Source organism: Armigeres subalbatus, chromosome 3 (genome assembly GCF_024139115.2).
Source record: "Armigeres subalbatus isolate Guangzhou_Male chromosome 3, GZ_Asu_2, whole genome shotgun sequence".
Lineage (NCBI taxonomy): Eukaryota > Metazoa > Arthropoda > Insecta > Diptera > Culicidae > Armigeres > Armigeres subalbatus.
Genome location: NC_085141.1, coordinates 180,610,369 through 180,625,210, shown reverse-complemented (window position 1 = coordinate 180,625,210; position 14,842 = coordinate 180,610,369). Strand labels below are relative to the sequence as shown.

General features: G+C 37.3%; 1 protein-coding gene across 2 annotated transcripts in view; it reads left to right on the top strand.

Annotated features, from left to right (window-relative positions):
• The window catches only part of LOC134227558 (NGFI-A-binding protein homolog), a 66,878-nt gene extending 53,030 nt beyond the window's left edge, over positions 1-13,848 (top strand). Inside the window, exons 2-7 of one of the 2 annotated variants that reach the window (XM_062709133.1) lie at positions 1,716-1,817; positions 2,881-3,670; positions 3,741-3,834; positions 12,673-12,767; positions 12,960-13,032; positions 13,097-13,848. In XM_062709133.1, coding sequence (XP_062565117.1) covers positions 1,716-1,817; positions 2,881-3,670; positions 3,741-3,834; positions 12,673-12,767; positions 12,960-13,032; positions 13,097-13,318 — 1,376 coding nt within the window. In that variant the 3' untranslated portion in view covers positions 13,319-13,848. The remainder of the gene's footprint in view (positions 1-1,715; positions 1,818-2,880; positions 3,671-3,740; positions 3,835-12,672; positions 12,768-12,959; positions 13,033-13,096) is intronic. The other variant, XM_062709135.1, reaches the window with a different exon arrangement.
• Positions 13,849-14,842: the final 994 nt, after the last annotated feature.

Here is a 14,842-nt window from a genome sequence, read left to right as displayed (position 1 = left end):
CTGCATAGCTCAGACTGTATTTTAATCATTTCGTCGCATTGTTTTAACATGTCTTATTAGAATGTAACTATACTAAAACAAGCTAAAACTATTAGTTCTTCCGATCCAGCTTGACGAAACATTTCGGTGAAATATTTCAGAAAATTTCCCATACGAATTGAAGCGTCCGAACTTTGAGTGTGTCCGAAATTTGATTTTCCACGGTACCTCTTTTTCCACAAGGGAGCAATGTAATTAAATTAATGGATCTTCCCTAACAATGGTCAAAAATGGTACTAATCCAATACGAATATTCAACTTCATGATTTCAAAAAAAGCATCCAAATCTAAGACCAGTGCGTATGACATGTTGAAGGGGAAATAAAGAAATACTCCATGTTTGCTCTATAATTCTAGATTACTAAAAAAATCGTCTTTGGGCCTTCCGACATATAAGCATTTTTTTAGCTATTTTTATTTGATAAATAAATTCATCACTAAAAAGCGTTCTATTTCTCAAAGCAAATTCCTGGATTTCAGCACCCCCTATAGTGCCGTAATCTGAAAAGGTAACGTATACGCCAAATTACAACGTGTATGTTGTCCATTTTCCTGATAAAGAGTTCGATGAGTACTATCAGTTAACGCCACATTTTCAAAATGGCGAACACGTATTTTTTTCAGATTACGGCAAGGCACTACAGGCTGGCGCCCTTGTCGGGAGCATTGGATATTTCTGTCCTGTTAGATTATATTTGAGCACTTCTTATTCCGTCAATTTCGTTGTTTTAATTATGAATCATGCGTATTCCGCCTCACTGTGTCACCAGCCTAAGGAAAATATCTCTAGCGTTCGCATTTCCCCTTCGCCCGCACCAATATGCCAATCATTCGAACTCGAACCAAGAACAACACGTGATGCTGCTCGCTGCAACACTGAAAGATCATCGGCACAGAACAACCACTCTCCCTCTCCCTGCGATGATCGACAAGGGATATACCTGCCCGGCAGCACTGGGAGGAGTGGTTTCGGACCCACAGACGTTTTTTTTTTCTTACATCCTTCCTCACAGATGAACGAATCCGGCAATCGGATACACCCGTCCCGAGAAGGGTTCGTGTGCTGTGCGTTCAGATCGTTGTGTGATTTGCTCTACGTGGGTCGAGATTTCTGCAGACAAACCCTTCCCACTCTAGTGTTCGGAGTTTTGAGAACACTCAGCGCTGCTGTTGCCTTCCCTTTCCAGAGTCCCGCGCGGCGCAAGAAACGGAGACGACGGGATTTTTTTACTTCGTTTTCTAGAGCAATAAGGGATGCGAACTGGTTGAACCGCCACGCACGCATAAGATTCCTGCCGAAATCGTAAGGGTTGTAACGGTTTTTCGCAGCATCTTTTTGTTCAAGACTTTTCTAGCACGTTGTTCCAGCAAATCGTTACGCACTTTTCCCTCATTGAACTTCTTGACACAATAAGAAGGCGATTTTCGGGAGCGCCGCAAAACGAGATGATGGGGAAATTAATGATTTCTGTATAAAAAATATGAATGATAAAGGCATAAATTAGAAGAAAAAAACTCTAAAAGGAAGAAGATGCTCTTCAGGAATCAGAAGTTGGCGAAGGGGTTTTTTGGGATAGAATCTAAATTCGACCGTTAATTTTCAATGCTTTTACAATAGGACTAGAATAATTAGAATGTTTGCTAAACTTGTTTTATTATTCTCATTTCTTTTCCAGTGGTTGAAACATCTACCCCGTCCAACGAAGCTGAGCTTCAACTGTACCGCGTGTTGCAGAGAGCGAGTTTGCTGAATTATTATGATACGTTGCTGGAGATGGGTAAGTTCTTTCATGGCCAAACGAGTTTGATAAAATACTGTTTAGTCCGGACAATTGCATTAACAAGTCCTCAATCCTGTTGCACCTTCCTGATATTCAACTTTGGTAATGTCCAAACCAAACCAAAAATCAAAAAAATGAAACATCGATTACTGTAAAATCACTTAAAAGTAGTGCTGAGAAACGTCATTTCGGTTTCATGGGATGGCTGAAAACTTTCATTTGCTGCACCCCACCGGTGATTGTTAGATTCTCTAACAATTCTGTATAAGAACTTACCAAAACGAGAACGAGACGAGCCAGCCTCGGGCTGAAAGTCTCGATAATAAAGACAAAAAAAACTTACCAAAACCTGTATTAGAACTGGGCATATGCGAAACTGCTAGATTCTTATACAAGTATTGTAAGTTTGCATGCTTTTCATACAATATTTGTTTGAGCTTACATTTTTTGTATAGTAATCTAACAATTTCGTATATGCTCACTTCTAATACAGTTTTTGGTAGGTTCTTACAGAATTGTTAGAAAATCTAACAGTCGCTGGCTACATTCGTAGCTAACATTTAGTAAATTATAATATTCAATAAGGTATATAAGGTATATAAATAGGTTCAAAAAGACAAACCTAGAATCCGATGGCATTTAATATGTACAGTGACTACATCAATATTCAATACCGTGTTGACTTGTATTCCACTCGCCTTCAAATGGCCATTGTGACTAATATTTTCGATTCTTTTACAATCTTGGTCCTCCATAGTGAAACCAATTTAAAATGCTACTTTCATGGTGTTACACCATATTTTGGAATATGATTCGAATGCGGGATTTGAAAAAAAAGGGTAGGTTTTGACTCCAGATGGATCAATTCACTAATTATTTTTGCCTCGGATTACGGTACCTTAAATTTTGTATATCTAAATGCTGTTACAAAATAATGATTCTTAGTAAGAAAATTAGTATTCCCATTGACTGTTTCTTGAACCACCACTTACAAAATAGGTTATGGATTAAATACAATTAAGTGATTTGAATTCTTATTGTTGTTCTTTGTTTCTTTCAGGTGGCGATGACCTGCAGCAGCTGTGTGAAGCCTGCGAAGAAGAGTTCCTCGAAATAATGGCACTGGTTGGAATGGCATCTAAGCCGCTTCATGTGCGACGACTCCAGAAAGCGTTACAGGAATGGGTCACAAATCCTTCCGCCTTCCAGAGTCCACTCACAAGCATGGAGCAACCATCCAGACTAACCTACAGCCCAGGGCCAGGGTCCATAGCCCGAAGTGTTAGCAGCTACCCGGCAGCATCCGGCCCAACCTCCAGCTTCATTGCAAACCCGTCATCCAGTACAAACCTGCAGTCGTCTTCCCTGGGGCACCTGGCGACCAGTCTAACGAGCAGTGTCAGTAGCAACGTGGTCAGTCCCATCGGATCCACCACTGTGAACCCTCTCCAGCTGTCGCCCAGCCTTACCGAAGATCAAGTCATAAAGATTATTCAAGCAGCTGAACGGCTCTCCCGGACGATTCCCCGACATCTGGAGCCACGGCAGCAAAATGTCAAGAAACGCACCACCCGCGATTTGGAACAAGTGATCGCCATGAGCGAACACGATCCTCGTCGGATGGAAGAGATCCGGAAGTATTCCGCTATCTACGGGCGCTTCGACTGTAAACGAAGGCCTGAAAAGCCGTTGACTTTGCACGAGGTGTGCGTGAACGAAGCCGCCGCCCAGATATGCAAATACGTTCCGGCTCTCCTCACCCGACGAGACGAGCTGTTCCCGCTGGCCCGGCAAGTCGTCAAAGAATGCGGTTTCGGTCACTCTGCCAGCATTCGACTCACCGGTTTATGGTAATTTCAATTCAATTTTCTTCAAATACAACAATGACTAATTCGAAGTTTGCATTCTAATGTTCAACAGTCAAACGCAACCCAGTCGGCACGATGAGTTGGATGCAGCGCAGCAGATGAAACGGGCACGACTTTCCAGCGATACCAGTTCCGATCTGGGAAAGGTATTTAAAATACTTCCACGGCGGTGACTTTTTCCCGCCAGTTAGTGCCAACGCTGACTTTAAAATGCTTTCATAGCCGCCTAATAGTTGTGTACACTTAATGCGTTTATTTGTAAATCTAGCTTATTATCAGTTCGTATTTCGGCTACACAGGCAACCCAAAAATTACGCTTATGTTTCTTCCGTTACAGCTTCCTCCCACCACGCAATATATGTGCCTTTGAGTTTCCGCTTGCGCTTCTGCCACACCGGAGGCACACTCACGCAAAACGCTTAGAATCCGCTTTAGTGCTTAGTGCTTAGGACGCAGAATTTTCTTCCAGAGCTTCTTCCGTTGTTGTTACTGTTGATCCTTGCTTATAGAGTTGACTATTTTGAGCATTTAAGTATCCTTTTTCTTTAATTATTTTATATTTATTTTGTTATTGATATATTAGATTGTTTTTTTTTTCATTTAAATTTTTGTTATATTTTATATATTTTAAGAGAAACGTAGCTAGTCATTTTGAATGTAGCAATTACAGTTATTCATAAAGTATCAATGAACAAATATTAACGTACGCAGTAATATTTGGAATATTCTGGTTTTGTAGCAGTACTGAAGGGAAAATTATTGAATTCGAGATCTTTATAAATCCAATTTCCCTTCTTATTTATTTTTTATTCTTTATTGATGTTGCAAAAAAACTGTTTTATTAAATACCTAAAAAACGTCAAGGACAAGTTTTTCAGAATACAGACATTTCCACTTAGAACTTTATCTCGCATTTTCGAGAATTAATTAATCTTCAGTCGAGGTCAAATTGTTATTTTAGGCTTACTGCCCCACAGCAACCTAATATAGAAAATTGACAGTTGTTCGTTGCTTCTCTATTAAGAGAAAATACGAAGGACATTAGGGTTGTATGTTTGGATTCTGGAGAGTTTTACCTTTATTATATTATGTAGTAGTCAAAATTGTAATTAATAATATTTTCAACTGCTTCAAAAAATCTATTCTGCTCCATCACGCTCATTCTGTTTCAAGTTCTGAGTATTTTCCGAGAATTTCAGCTGATTGCAGTACTCAAGAGCTTTCACTCAATGAAAATTGCATCCTTGTTAAATCGTAATGTGTCGTTATAATCAGTATAATGAAAATATCAATTCCCCCATACTAATTTTCATACAAACTTGGAACAGCTTGTGTTCAATCAGTTTTTATCCAAATCAGCGTAAATTTTTAGAGGATACTCAGACATAATCGAATAACAGTGGTGAAGCAAAATCGATTTTTTGAACCACCCTAATTTGCATGTTTATTAGCTTTAGTTTTTTTGTTTAAAATTACAAATAAATGTTAATAAATTCATTAAACAGTTCCCCATTTCACCTTTTCATATCCATCCTAACTCGAAACAAAAATTCTCAATTCTTAGCAATATGCATGTTTAAAAAAACTTGTTAATTTACTTACAAAGTCATTGATAAAATAAATATGGAATCTATGGAATGGAAAACCTGAACAATGATCTATAGTAGTCAAATCATACATCCCATTGAATCCGTTAGTCAATATTAATGTTGTAGAAATTATGAAATCTCATAAAAACTTCTATTTTAAGAATATCAACATGTAAAAGGTTATAATTCGAGAACTGTTTTGATTCACATTTTGATCACCCATTTTAGTGGAAACTTTCCATCACAATACTCTGTAGTTTGTTTGATAAGTGATTTACCCATTTATTTTCTAATAATTGCTTATAGCTATTAATACAGTATTATAGATATTTTGTTCTTTTTTTCTGCATGGCTTCGCAAACGCAACGCAAATTGAACAAAACAAAATTTTGTGAGATGATTGATAATACAATAATGGATGAATTTGGCTACAAGTTAAAAAAATCAGAAGTGCGTTTCCGAATCAGATATATTTTGACTTATAACTCGGGTTGAATACTTTGCTAACTAGGGTAACGGTACCAATAGTGGAGGTATTAGTAGATCCACAAAAGAAAATATTTTTTTTAAATTGATAATTATGGGAAATTTACTGCTTTATTATCTTAGTCAGTAGATAAACTAATAAATTTGCTAACAAAAATGAGATAGATGTCATTTAACATCAACAATTACCAAATATTGCTTGCACCACTATGGGTACACTGTTCCTTTGTTCCTTCTAACAATTTCGCATATGCCCAGTTCTTATACAGGTTGTGGTAGACTCTTATACAGAATTGTGAGTAAATCTAACAACCGCAGGTTGGATGAAACTTTGCTCGGGTATACTACGTGGACAGTTTGAAGTGTGTGGAGATTGCCCACGGTTCATACAAATTTTTGAGAATATATGAACAGTTGTCCAAGCTGGGGGAGGGGGTATCTAAAGCTGACCAAAACATGTCCACGTGGTATTTGGACAGCCAGGAAGTTTTTGGGATTTAGAAAAAAAAAAAGCAGGAGATGAGAATTTAAAAAACTACATTGCGCAACACTTTCAAATGGTAAATTTGGGCATAATTTGGCATTATTTAGAGGTGCTTCTAATTGATCAACATTTCAATATCAGCTGAAAAGTTTCGAACATTTCCTAAGGACTAACAGAAGCTTGAATAGGTAAGCGTACCTGCCTCTCACCAAAGCGGAGTTGGTTTCAAATACAATTTCTGTGTTCTAATTTTAATTCTAAAGTTATTTACTGCCCATGATCGCATATTTGTAACAATTGCATTTTTTACGATTTTGAGTTAGGCTCATGAATTGTCTTCAAATTGTTAGTTCTTTCATCTAAGTTGGTGAAATCTGAAAGTTTGTTCTAAAAATCTTGAAAAAAATACCAAGTTGTTTTGTAACATCGAGCATAGTGACCGCATAATTTTAACACAGGAAAATTATTTCACCGGTGTGCCATGTTCTTTGAACAAAAATTAGCACAATTGATTTGCACTCAAATATTAAGTGATGCAGATATAGCTGCAAAAAGAGTTTGTGCAATTTTTAGTATTTTTTTGAAAATGAGTTGGATTTTCATACTAATGCATATCACAAACTCCATCGTTCCATTTCTCCCATGCCTACTTTTGTCGATTGTTACAAATATGCGGTCATGGGCAGTTTATCGAATGTGTTGAAATTGGAGCAGGGCAGTGACCGCTTTGATAAGATTTGTTCTTTTGTTGATAGTGGAAGTTCGTAGGACTTAATGAGCCCAAAGAATTAATAAATGTGGCTACTCTTGTGCGTAAATATCAGAATGATTTTAGAATAAAATCTAGGGAAAATGTACCGGAAAATCCATCAAAATATCATTTACATGCAGTTTTATTCACGAAAGTTCCAACCATATGTTCTTGATCAAAACCGGTACAGTTACCCTGCCTACAATAAAACAATTTAGAGAAATTATTTAAGCTCTTTTAGTGGAATATCTTCAACTGTCGAGTCAAGTACGAGACACTGAAGATGGCCTCACAGTCGAGGTCGAAATACGGATCTGTAAAGATAACAAAACGTAGTGGAAATGGATAAGTGAAAAGTGCTAAACTCGTCTTGGACAGTTGAATAAAACAATGCCAGCCAAAAGCCCACATTTGTCCACATTCGTTTAAGTAGTAATGTAAATATATGTAAATATGAATAGATTTATCATCCTTAGTTAGATTTTCAGTAGATGTTTTTTTTTCGTAATACTAAAAAAATGAGTTGTGATGATGAACGCTGTAAAATTATTTCCACTTATTTTCAATTTAAATGTTAGGCTAGCATTGACATACAAAATCAGTACTTGACATAGGTACAATATAGTTTGGTTTGAATCATTTTAGTATCTTAGATTTTTATAGCAATATTATGTATTCAACAGTTTTAGTTGTTTCCACTTGAAAGACAGTGCATTTTTCGAATTAAATCTTTCACATACTGTGCATACGCACATCGAGTTTTCAAGCAATGTAATTGATGCCCTTTTCGGGTAGTCGATACCCGGGAAATAGCCAATTAACTTTGATTGACCTTTAAGTAGGTGTTCCTCAGGGTAAATTAAGTTTTTTATATGTAATTGGACATTTTACATAGCAATACCGGTCCAATACAATATACAGTTATACAGACTAAAGCCGGAGTGGCCTCTCCAGTGAGAACGACGGATGGCGAACGACGGATGGTGAACGACGGATACTAACGGCTGACGCATCTTTTCGTTCATTCGCCTCCTTCATGAACCGTCTTCCATCCACACCCCACCATAGATAGTACCGTACTATTAGTACGGAATAATTTCCTCTCGAAAACTCTAAGTGCGTGTCAATCCTCCACAACCATTGTCCAGGTCACGTATCCGGGAGGATACCGGTCTAATGAGCGTTTTGTGGATATTCAGTTTGTTGAGGAGGCAAAAATGTATTGGAGCGTCTTGCGGAGTATAAAGTACGTACGATTTCTTGCCACAATGCGTCTCCAAATTAGTCTACTGGTTTCGTTTTCGGAGGTCACCAGACAGTTTTTTTTTGTAAGCTTTATTAAGGGGGTTTTCTGCATTCCTCTTTTCTACACCATTGCTAATATTCGCCGACATACCAGTAATTTTTCTGATCCGGGGACACCGTGCCCGGTGGTCGCGGTGCTATCAAATGGCGGATCGAATATCTCTTCAGTTATCTCCAAGACTTCTGGATAGCCGACAACTCCTTCTCCATATTCAGCATTTAAAGACTTTCCAAAAGTTTCGTCGGAACATTTCCGGTGGTTGATAAAACTATAAAATTTTCGGAATCTCTATCGGTTTCTACAAATCCTTTACCTCGACGGTCAACGGGTGATACTTGGCGAAATTTCGGTCATTAGTTTCCTGGAGGTTACAGTGATCTCAATTCTTCAAAACTTTGTCGTAAACTATAACATATGGACAGTTGTGGCGGATAAAGAAATCTGTCAATATAGTACGATGCCAATACAGCTTGCAACTATCATTTTCATGACAGGATCTGGCCGATACCGGTAGTTTGGCACAAACTGCTCAAAGAGACTAGATTGCAATGCCAGCTGTTGGTACACAATCTTTGCGACTACTTGTGCCGTTGGATGTTGGCTGCAATTGCGAGTACTGGCCAGCCTGCCATGATGTATTCAATGCTTTAGGTTGGTTTGTGGAACAAATGGCATCAACATTTTGGTGCTCATATTAGGTATTAATCTGTACTAAATGGCAATCATGGCGAGAGTTCAGCTCGGATCAGCCACATTTTCGAAGTAGTTTTACTAATTTGTTGTTGTTCAAGTTGAAGATGGGCACCGTGCATTTCTTTAGCTTTCCATGAAGTAGAAGCTAGCAGTCTACTCAACAGTCAGTTAGTTGTAGTGAGTGATGTATCCTCTATCAGCACAACAAACTGCTCGGTGATCTCCGTTTCGTGCAGTGTTTCGGCGCACGGTGCCTGGATGTCAAGTACTCCAGCCACCTTTTTCTTCGCATGATAAGGTGAATCCCTCTAACGCCAATTGAGGAAGAAACGCTTTCCTCAACTATCCACCTATCAAGGTCTTCCATGTAGGTCCGTTTTGTTCCATTTGGCCACTCCGAAACTATAGGTCAACAGAGGAATGAAGTTATCGCACTGTTGCATCTTGAAATCGGTGTAACAAACACTGGTGAGCTGACGGAAGCCCAAATATTCGTTCTACTGATCGACATTTATCCATGTCTAGTTATGGCTTCCCAACGGCATACAGAAAACAAGGCAGACTCACGTTGTCTGACTGAATACCGTGGGCTATTCCTAGTCGTTCTAGGTCATATGCTTTCTGGTAATCTATGTAGGCCATCCAAGTGACGAATGCGCTAATTTACAGCCTACATGTTTTCTATTTTCTGTTGAAGAGCTCAATGAATACTACATACTCGTTAAAACCATTTTTGGAAAGTAGCGTATACGTAACTTTTTCAGATTACGGCAATAGTTGCACCCAAGCGTGTCTTTTTGCTACCTTACCTCTCCTCGGTGAAGTAGTTGTTGCGCTCGCAGTGAGTGAATTTTTTAGCGGTGATATTTGTACTCAGAATCTTGATTCAATACAGGTATCTCGTCATTTTCTACTCTAAACGTTTCTACTCACAATTTTCTGCAACAATTATTCACAATCGGGTGTTTACTAACACCAAATATATTATATTAACAATATGGTTCACTTCGAGTTTTCCCATACATCGAATTCGCGAACCATTTGCCGGTGATAAAAACAATATCTAGCGAGCAAAGAGAGATCTAAATATGTTTTCTTCTGGCTTACGCGAGCAAACCCTCCTAGCATCTTCCAAAGAATAGTCACGCATTTGTTCGTTGACATTCGACAGTGTGATATCCATACATTTTTCAATAAATGGATTACCGTATTATCGACTGTGTTAAATGTAAACACTACTGCAAAAATTGCGAAGAAGCAATGCAGACAAACAACAATTTTGCTTCTAACGTTCCAACTGTGAAAGCAGTTCCGCAAATAATCAAAAACTTGTTCGACAGCAAACATTTTAATCATTTTCTTCAACACAAAATTTGATTAATTATTTTTTGAAAATTATCGATATTATTCCAATCACAGTCGATTATATTGTAGAGTTGCGCAAATAGTTAAGCCAAGTCTACCTATTGAACTGTCAAATCGTCTACATATCAATTAAAGTAAACAAATGCCTGTTGGTAAGGCGGAAGTATTGGTATGGTATCGCCCAATTATTATTATGGCAAATTTAAACACAAGAGCTAAAATATATTAGATTTATTTTAGAAATAGCGTAGATTCATTTCATTACACTCCTTAATAAAGTAGCAACAAGAAACTGACTTGTTTGCACTCTGTAGGTAGCCTGAAAGCTTTAGAAGTGAACACTCCCGTAATGTCACTTGGATGGTGGTTGAGCAAAAATGCAAGTTGGCAACATAATAAGATGAGCGTAATTTAGTGTAAGCAGATTCTTCTAATCCAGTCACTTAAGAAACAGAAGAAAAAAACTAATTCAATATAATAATTGGTCGGGGTTCTGCGAAACCGCACCAAGCACCTTTTTGACTGACTTGTGATAATTTGTTGGGAAAATACGTATGAAATGCGCCGGTTGGGTAAAATGCGCCACCACGTTTTCTTAGTTATTAACCCAACTTTTGTCTCAAAATCCTAAGAGGCTTGAGCCAAAAAACATTTGTAAGCCGTTACACAAAAAACTTTGTCGAAAACTCTGTGTTTAAATTTTTTAAAACAAAATGTTTTTTGGCTCTTTCCGATGCAATTTCGGTGTTTACGGTGCTGACACTAATCTTTTGCATAAGAGTGTGACTATTTCTGTGAAAAATATTGGAATATTTTGATTATCATTTTTGGGTGGCGCATATTGCCCAGCGTCATTCATTTTAAATGAAATTGCACTTTTTTGGAATCTTTTCCTTGCAATATTGTTGGATTTTCTTAAAATTTGTTGGACCATATAGTTACTGATATGCGAGATTATTGATAAACACTTCGAAATTACACTATTCCGGATGAAATCATTATTAATTTGAGAGATTTGCTTAGGGGGCGCATATTGACCATCCTTTCCCTTCTTAGATAATTTAGGGTCTTATACAGCAATTAAAGTTTGCAAAATTGTAAGATATTATTATTATACAAGTTTTTATACAGAATTAGGTAGGTTCTTATATAGAATTTAGAAAAAATCTATCCACTAGTTGGATTTAGAATCTTAAATTACCCAAAAGTACAATAAATATGGAGATGGGTTTTCTTTCCAGGTATTTGATAAACATTTCGTAGAACTGATTCCTTGAAAGAAAAGAAGTTTTAAACTACAGAGGAAGCTTATTATTGTCGTCACTAGCAAACATAGATAGGCTGGAAGCAAAAAGTCAAAACAAACTTCCTACGTTTTAACAGTTTAACACACCATGTTTAGTAATGGTAACAAAGGAAACCGCAACGACAGTCTTCCTCTATAGTTTATTACTTCTATTCTTGAAAGCCATTTATTGTACATATGAACTGAAGTTGGAATTATAATAATTTATTAGATTAAAATAACAGCAGTTAATAGTTAAGGATCAACTAATAGAACTAATTATTGAACAAACGTAGCAACCAAATATGGTATTATTAGTAGTCTATTTTCTAAACCTATAATAAAACAGTGATTTCATAATACCAACACAAAATATATCAAAACAAACTTCAAATCCATCCATCAACGCACAATAAAAAACAACAATAGAAATTTTCTCAGAAATGTATTTTCTCACAAAATTTGGCTTTTGTACATGCACAACAACAGCCACATGGTTTTCACAGTACAAATCTTCCAAACCTGGCTCAATTGACTCATGTGCTAGATATACTGCTTACCGCTTATCGCTTCCGCAATATCAAGTACAGTCTTCTGTGCCAACATTTCGTATTTCGCACTTAGTATCGCGGGAATATTATTATTTCACTTTTTCAGTTATGAATAATTTGTGTCAGGTTTCATTTTTAAAATAATGACAAAATGTGTATTGCTGAAGAAACACAAAAAATGCGATGCTTCGGTGAGATTATTAGCAAAAAATAAAGGCGATCATGAGAATTTCCTCAATGTAGAAAGACTTGTTGATACTCAGTGCGAGATATGAATGCAATGTACAAACAGTTGTGTATTTTCGGTAGAAAACCTAATTAAATATATGTACAACGTAGTTAACTATTTCTTAGCGCTTAATGCACGAATTAGAATTAGTTGGAGATGGTGATACAGGAAACCGCATCCCACACTAACCTTGTCTATTTCTCAAACACTAACAACGATTTTTCCCTCATTTATTTTCTTCCCAGGAAAACTCCGATGACAATAGGGACCTTTCGACGGCGTCGCTGTACCAACACATGACGGACAAACCTTTCGACCTAACCGATTCAAGTAAATTTTCGTGAGTATGTTAGTGGTAAAGTTGACCCTTCCAGAGGAGCCGACATTTTGAGCCGGATCCATAAAGCCACTCAAAATCGAGTCAAAAATTTATTCGCATTTGGAAGAAGTCGAATTTGTTGCTGTTTCTGTAGCATCATATATTTAATTGTTTTTATAAATGAGTCTTTTTTTTCTGCTTATTCTATTTCAGATTCACTCGATCCGAATTTGATGACACAGATTCTCGATTTAGTTTTAGCAATTCAAGTTCGTCACCAGTTCAAGTAAATACCCCTCATCGTTTAAAAATTGATGATTCTCAAACTCACCCAATACCAATGCTTTCAGACTGGAAACGGAATCGACCGGGATCTGAACGAGCACGAATTTTCGGACAACCTACGGCACACGGCCCGATCGCTGATACCGCACGACGGCTCACTGGGCGTGCAGGTGATCTCGTCCTCCGGAGGGCACATCATTGCAGTGGCCAATCCGGCACTGGCCCTGAGTCCGGCCCTGAGCGAAGCAATCACCATCAAACGGGAGGCAATGTCACCGGAATTATAACAACTGCGTGATGCCACGGTCATGCCACGGATTGCACTGAAGATCTATGCGCGATAGGGTCTCCTACAATTGAATTCTGATTTGGTGAGGGATTAGGAACTAGTCTAGCAACTTTTTAAAAGTTCTCAATTATTCACGTACTAATGTTTTGGCAATTTCATTTAACTTTTCAAAGTTCTCGGCAATCGTGATTAATCACACTAAAATTCGACAACCTATAGACTGTTTCTTTTGGTTTTTATGTAGGATTTTTAATTTCATTTTAGGGCAAAATTTTCTGTTTATTTGTTTTTGAAACAAACAATATTTGAAAAAATACAAGACTGTGTTTATTAAAAGGTAATGGTTTTAAATCAATTTTATTTCTTTGACTTTATACAATAATTTAATGTTTCTACTGTAAATAAAACATAAATAAATACTAGCTTTATATGCGCCACTGTGTATAATTTGTAGCTGTAATACAGTTTAGTTATTCAGGGTTATTTGCATAAACAATCGCGAAATAAAGATACTTTTTGAACAACAAAGCTAAATATTGTACATTGTAGATTGATGGGAATTATTTCACAATATATTACTGTGGGATTTTTGCATGAAAAAATAAAGGAAATGAAGAGAAGTGTACAAACTAAATAAGACATGAATTTTTATTTATTCAACTTCGGAAAAAAATCAGTTTCCTATCACCGTCTCCATACCGTAGATCAGAGATTTCAATTTCCATGAGATTTGGTGTAAATATGGGAAGTCTCGGGGAAAATGAACAAACTATAAGTTATCAGCGCCAAGTTTTTCGTTTATGTTGAACAACATACAACAGCGCAAGTGCTTGAATGTTAATTGCCTTTTTCATACTTGCGCCTAGTGTGTCATCACCCGACATGGACATTAATGGAAAATGTTTGAAAAGTCGAGATCATCAAGAGCAAAACAACACCACACTACAAGCGAAATCCACAAGTAGGTCTCTCAAAAAAATCCCCCAAACCAGAGCTAACGTTCAACCCCACCGCTCAACTTCCCGGAGATTCCGAAAGCATGGGGCAAATCTCGCTCCAGTCGAAATGGCGTGTTCTAGTGCAACGATGTGCTGGAGGACCCTCACACCATCCTGAGCCCTGGCAGTCCCACCCGGTTGACACGTTCCGCGCCCAAGTAACATTTTAGGATTTATCATGATCTATAAGAGGTTTTCATGACCAGTTGCTAATAAAACTAATAACTCCACCAAAACCTCTTCCTAACATCATTAAGATAGCCTTCCGGCCTAATGGACCAATCTAGAAGAAGTTATTAAAACCGTATTAAGAGTAATAATAAAACTGCAATAAAACATTGTATTGAATTTGTTGATACTCTATAAGAGGTTGTCGTGACCATCATAAGAGTAACAATAAAACTGTTTCAATTTTATATTATGAATTAAATTTATTGTCATTCCATTGCCTTTGTTTTTATTTTCACCAGATAACAATATCCCCTTTTGTGTGGAAAATGAAACTTCTTATTTTACTTGTAATG